General features: G+C 42.6%; 1 protein-coding gene across 1 annotated transcript; it reads right to left on the bottom strand.

Moving 5' to 3' along the window:
* Nucleotides 1–396: 396 nt before the first annotated feature.
* LOC140280285 (oligodendrocyte-myelin glycoprotein-like) lies at nt 397–4,715 on the bottom strand. The gene is made up of 2 exons (XM_072375587.1): nt 4,403–4,715; nt 397–3,666 (listed from the first exon to the last, which is right to left on the bottom strand). Exons 1-2 carry the CDS (start codon nt 4,408–4,410, stop codon nt 2,274–2,276), a joined length of 1,401 nt encoding a protein of 466 aa, XP_072231688.1. The 5' UTR covers nt 4,411–4,715; the 3' UTR covers nt 397–2,273.
* Nucleotides 4,716–5,151: the final 436 nt, after the last annotated feature.

The raw sequence follows: 5,151 nt of genomic DNA, 5'->3' as shown, positions 1-5,151 counted from the left end.
CAAAGAATATTATTTGTTAAGTGACCAGCAGATAAAACCGTGTTTGATCTGAGCGGTTTCCAGGCACAAATACTGTAGGGCAAGCTCTTCCTTTGCGCTTTTCTGCTCAGGATTCCAGCATTCCCTGGAAATATTAACTATACATTTCTGTGAATAAAACCTTGGCTATCCTTTATTTTAACTGATGGAAGATAAGGTTGGTTGCCAAGTCCCTTCATGCTAGGCTAAGATGTCAAAACTGAGTCTAGTAGAGTCTAGGACTGAGCTCTGTGTTGATCAGCTTGTTTGACCTCTCACCTGAGACTTTATCAAACTGAAATGAACTTTTGCAGGGTAACTTGAAGTAGAAGACTTTATATGAAGAAAAGCAGATGTGGTAAAATTCCAACAATCATCAGAAGCTGTAAACCATCACATTTTATTTAACATTGCATTATTAAACTTGTACCCACGAATTAACGCATTCCCTTTCACAAGCTCTTCTTTAGTTGATCATATTTAGCTTGCTGTGATGCATGTTTTATTATTTAGGCAACTTGTGGTTTCTGGCGCTAATATGTTACTAAAATGTAAAAATCTATAGGGTGGTGCATCAGTGCTGCTTAAAGCAATGGGAATTTGAATGAACATTTTTTTTAGAAAAAGCTGAAAATGCCTGTGCTTTAATGCTCTGCAGCAATATACCAGTAGCTTAGCATTCTTGGAACGTTCAATCACCATGCAGATCATTTTCGCGAGTGTCACTGAATCATGAAGGACACTTAAGTCTGAGATGTGATAAAAATACAGAAGCAGCACTCTGAGTTTGTTGAATATAGTAATGCAGCGCTGTTCGTTTTTTGCCCCCCGCGCAACAGACTCACTGTGGTTTCCTGATATGCATGTGTCATTATAAATTTATACATCCTGTTCAAAGAAAAGACTACTCATGTATTAAATGTTTGAAGAAAATGTTTGCAACAGGCAGACGTCAAGAATAACAATAATGATAGTTCAAATGACTAAACTTTGCACGTCACATGTTTAAGAGAGCAAAGGGAAAACAGAATCAGTAGAAGAAGAAAGAAAAACCTCGACAACAATGCAAAAACAGTCAAATCAAGTCACAAAATTTGTAAAACTGAAAATAAGAGAAGCAACAAACAAAATAAAAGAAGCTTGACCAGCCTGTTTTTTGGCATTCAGTTACATAACAAACTGTTAGCTGAATGTATAGTGCCATCATGTGCTTATCTGCATTCATTACAACATTCTTTTTGCTTTATTTTGTAACTTTTGAAAAGTGTCATTAGAAAAACGGCCCGTTTTTTTTCTTCACATTTTTCTTTTAACATGTTATAATAAAAGTAGCATCACCCCGTAAGCAGCGCAGCATTATGTCATGTGTCTGTTGTGCTGAAGAAAGCTTTCAATATACAACTGTTTCCAAAAAAGTTGGCATACGCTTTAGATGATGAATAAAAAGCACACCCCAGAGAGGTGCAGTTTAAAAACAGGGAGGAATTCACTGCTTATAGACTGTGCAGACAAACAGTAATGGCTTTTTCCTGATCTAAAATTGCAAAGAATGTGAGGAATTAACTGTATTTTGTACACAATAGAATCTGGAGAAAAATCTGTACGAGAAATATGAAAAGTATGAATGGCCTCTCTTGACCTTTGCTCATTTAGGATGGTCAGAAAAATGGAAAAACTGCCTTCTGTCTGACAAATCAAAATAGTCAGTTCTTCAAACAATAAACACGGCTTCCTCAAGCCTAAAGGCAAGAGGATCATCCCACTTACAATGAGCACAGAGTTCAAAAGCCAGCCCCTGTGATCGTACGAGTGCTTAAACATGGTATAAGTTGCACCATTATTGCCAAATTATATTTTCAGGTTTTTGATCAACATATGCTCAAGATGAGGAATGATAAACAAAGTTTTGAGCATTATGAAGCAAAAGTTTTGAAATGGGAAGAAATAGAAAAACATTTTGCTCTAAAAAATACACCAACTACACTTCTCAGTTAAGAGAATTTTGTAGCTCTTACAAGACAGTGATAAACATTCCATGTTGTTGGCATCAATGCCTCTATATTACATCGAATCAAACTTTGGAATTACATTTTTTACAATTCATTTAATTCTTTTTTTTTAACCCACATTAGACACAGCTACCCAACTTTCTTGGAAACGTGGTTGCTTAGACATGACAGTTCTCCTCCTGTCAAAGGTCTTGTGTGTGTGTGTTTTATTTATTTGTGCTATAAATTTGCAGGTGTTAGTGTTTTTCAGAAGACTTGAGGCACAATGAGAGACAGAATCCACAAGTTGTGAAGAAAAGAGAATAAAGAACCAGTAGAAACAGCTGGGCTGCTGTTTCTCATGCCGTCAGGATGCCTCCTCACGCTCCTGGTGCGAAGAGTGGTTGTTCTCTTTGTTTGGATGGAGGGGGTCTCTGTTGTAAAGAATCGATCTGTAGCCAGCACCATGCCATTCCCCTTGGATGTTTCAGTGATGAGACTTTTGTCAGAGACATAGGGGCCCGAGCCTGTGCCGTAAAGTGACTCAGAGGGTGAAGTTTCCTTTGTGCCAGAGACGAGATGATGAATGGTTGCTGGACTGGCAGTTGCTGGCAGGTGATTAATTGTTAGGTGAGTAGCTGCAGTTAGGGTGGAAATACTGATGGGTGTGGCCGTGAGGGTGTGGTCCTGTGAGTTCAAGGTCTCCTTGGGGGTGTCAGCTGTGCTCAGCAGAGCAGACAAGTACCACCAGCCAGTGACATCGGCTTCAGGGGGCATGGTGCTCAGACCCGGGGCACTGGCAGCCAGAGGGGGCAGGTTGTAAGAGGCAAAGTGCCACCCTCCAGTCCGGCTGGAGCGCGCTCCTCCACAAACGGGGTGGGTGTGGCAGGGGCAGCCGAGGACACGTGCAGGGGTGTGCTGACTCCAGGACAGTAAGTAAGCGATATCATCGTAAAGATGGCAGGCCCATGGGTTGTTTCCCAAAGTGATGATTCGAAGTGACGTCATCTTGTCAAACATTCCAAATGGCAGCGAGGAAAAGCGGTTAGCATGGAGGTACAAGTGAGTTAGCTTGGGGAGCCGGTCTAGAGAGCCTGGCAGCACCTTCATAAGCAGGTTATGGGACAGGTCAATGGTCTCCAAGTGTGTAGGAAGGTTGGTGGGCAGAGTCCAGAGGTGATTGTGGCTAAAGTTGAGTGTGCATAAATTTATTAGTGTATTATTGATGAATATGACCTTCTCCAGCTTGTTGCTTGAGAGGTCCAGAATTTGCAGATTCCACTGGTAAACCGTATCATTTTTGTCCAGCAGCTGGATACGGTTGGAGATGGCGTGGAGCTGCCAGAGGGAGCGGGGTAAGTCCTTGGGCAGCCTGCTCAGCCTGTTGTGTGACAAATCAAGGATGCGGAGGTGGGTGTATGGTGCCAGCTCGCTGTCCAGGTTGTGAAATTGGTTGTGGGACAGGTTGAGGGAACGTAGGTTGTGCTGTAAGCCATCAGGCAACTGTCTCAGACCCCTCCAGGAACAGTCTACCTCTCTGTGGCTGTGGCTGCAGGAGCACGCAGAGGGACACACAGCCAGGACACGCAACTCCACCCATAACACAAGCACAAGTCCCAGAAAGGCCCCATCAAGAAAAAGCTTCAGCAGCACATGCCGACTGAAAAAAAGACAAGGGGACAGGAATATTAGTGGACACAGCAAACCTCTTTACCACCCCGAGGCACAGTTTGAAAGTAGAGCTGCGTCTGCAGTGTACTTGGATTGTGAACTCGGGACACACACATTTACTGTGTTGTTACTATAGAGGGCTGTGTTGAATAAAACTGGATTAATCATCTTAAGCATCTGCAAGACTCCTCCTCATGCACACCTATTATATACATGCACACTATACATACCCACAGTGGTAGCCCAGTGTTTACTGCACATCTTTTCATCTTTTGTTTGCAGGTACACACTAAACATTACACGACACACTAACTCCGATTCTGTGTCACTGTCCCTTACATGCACCATTACACGAGCATTGAAATGTGTCCTTTTCCATAACAGATTAACATTTGACCTGAACTGTGGGATGATATTTCAACTCTATTGGAGAATAACATTCATCAACGAGGAAGAGAAATCCCTGCAGTCATTTTCCCTGGCATCAGTTTCTGTTCAGTCATCAGTGGTTGTCAGTGAAGTCAGTCCCATGCTCTCAGAGGAGGAAAACTAGCTCAATAGACGGGTTTTATTAATGACTCCACAGAGGACTCATGCATCAGTTGGTCCAAAGGCAGGCAAAGACACAGACAGGAGCTCTGCGCCATTGAATCTGCAGTGTTTGCGAGCCAGGGTGTGGCTGAATGTGTGTGTAAAAAGAGTCTTTAAATTTGTCTATAACTCACCTTCTCATCTTATCATTCCAGTCACTTTGCTCTGTTCCTTTTTTTTTTGCTGTCCAGAACCTCTTCTCTCTCCTCTCTTGCTTTCAAGCTCGGGACCAGCTGGTGCTCTGCAGAAGTTGATTTTTTTTCTATGATTATTTTCCTTCTATATTCCTATTAGAGTTTGACCCTTGCTCACTTGTCCAGCGCAGGTGTTTTGCCCACCCTCACTGGCTTGCAGTTCAGTCCTTTTGTCCTCCTTGAAAGCTGAGTGTTTACTATCGCCTTTTATGGATCTTTTGGGTTAGCGCGATCAGGCACTGCAGGCTCTGGATTTACTGTGTGCAGTGGAAGTGAAAGGGGAGGGGTGGTGTGTTAAAGGGGAGGGGGGACTATTGGGAAGGGGGGGAAGAAATGAAGCGCATAATGGAAGTGCATACAAGAATTCCACTGGGGAAGCTTCTTAGTCCTTTTTAAATCTGACAGCTTTCAGGATTTACCTTTGCATTTCAAGTGATAACGATTGTTGTGTTTAGATTAACTGACTGTTTGTATTCACTAAAAGATAAACTGTTATCAGTTATCAACTAAATCTATATCATCCCTCTCTGAAGTGTCCCTGTGCCAAGTGATGAAGTGCTGTAATTGGTTGTTATTTTCTCCATGTAAATAAAGAGGCTGCCACAAAAAGCCTCAAGATTTATTGCAGAGGAGTCTCCTCCTCTGCAGCATCCTACCTGTCATCAGCAATACAGGCAACTCTCCATTTT

This window comes from Leuresthes tenuis, unplaced genomic scaffold, assembly GCF_036924035.1.
Source record: "Leuresthes tenuis unplaced genomic scaffold, fLeuTen1.0.hap1 SCAF_21, whole genome shotgun sequence".
NCBI lineage: Eukaryota > Metazoa > Chordata > Actinopteri > Atheriniformes > Atherinopsidae > Leuresthes > Leuresthes tenuis.
Note: the sequence above shows the minus strand (reverse complement) of the source record. Positions and strands in the feature narration are given on the sequence as shown.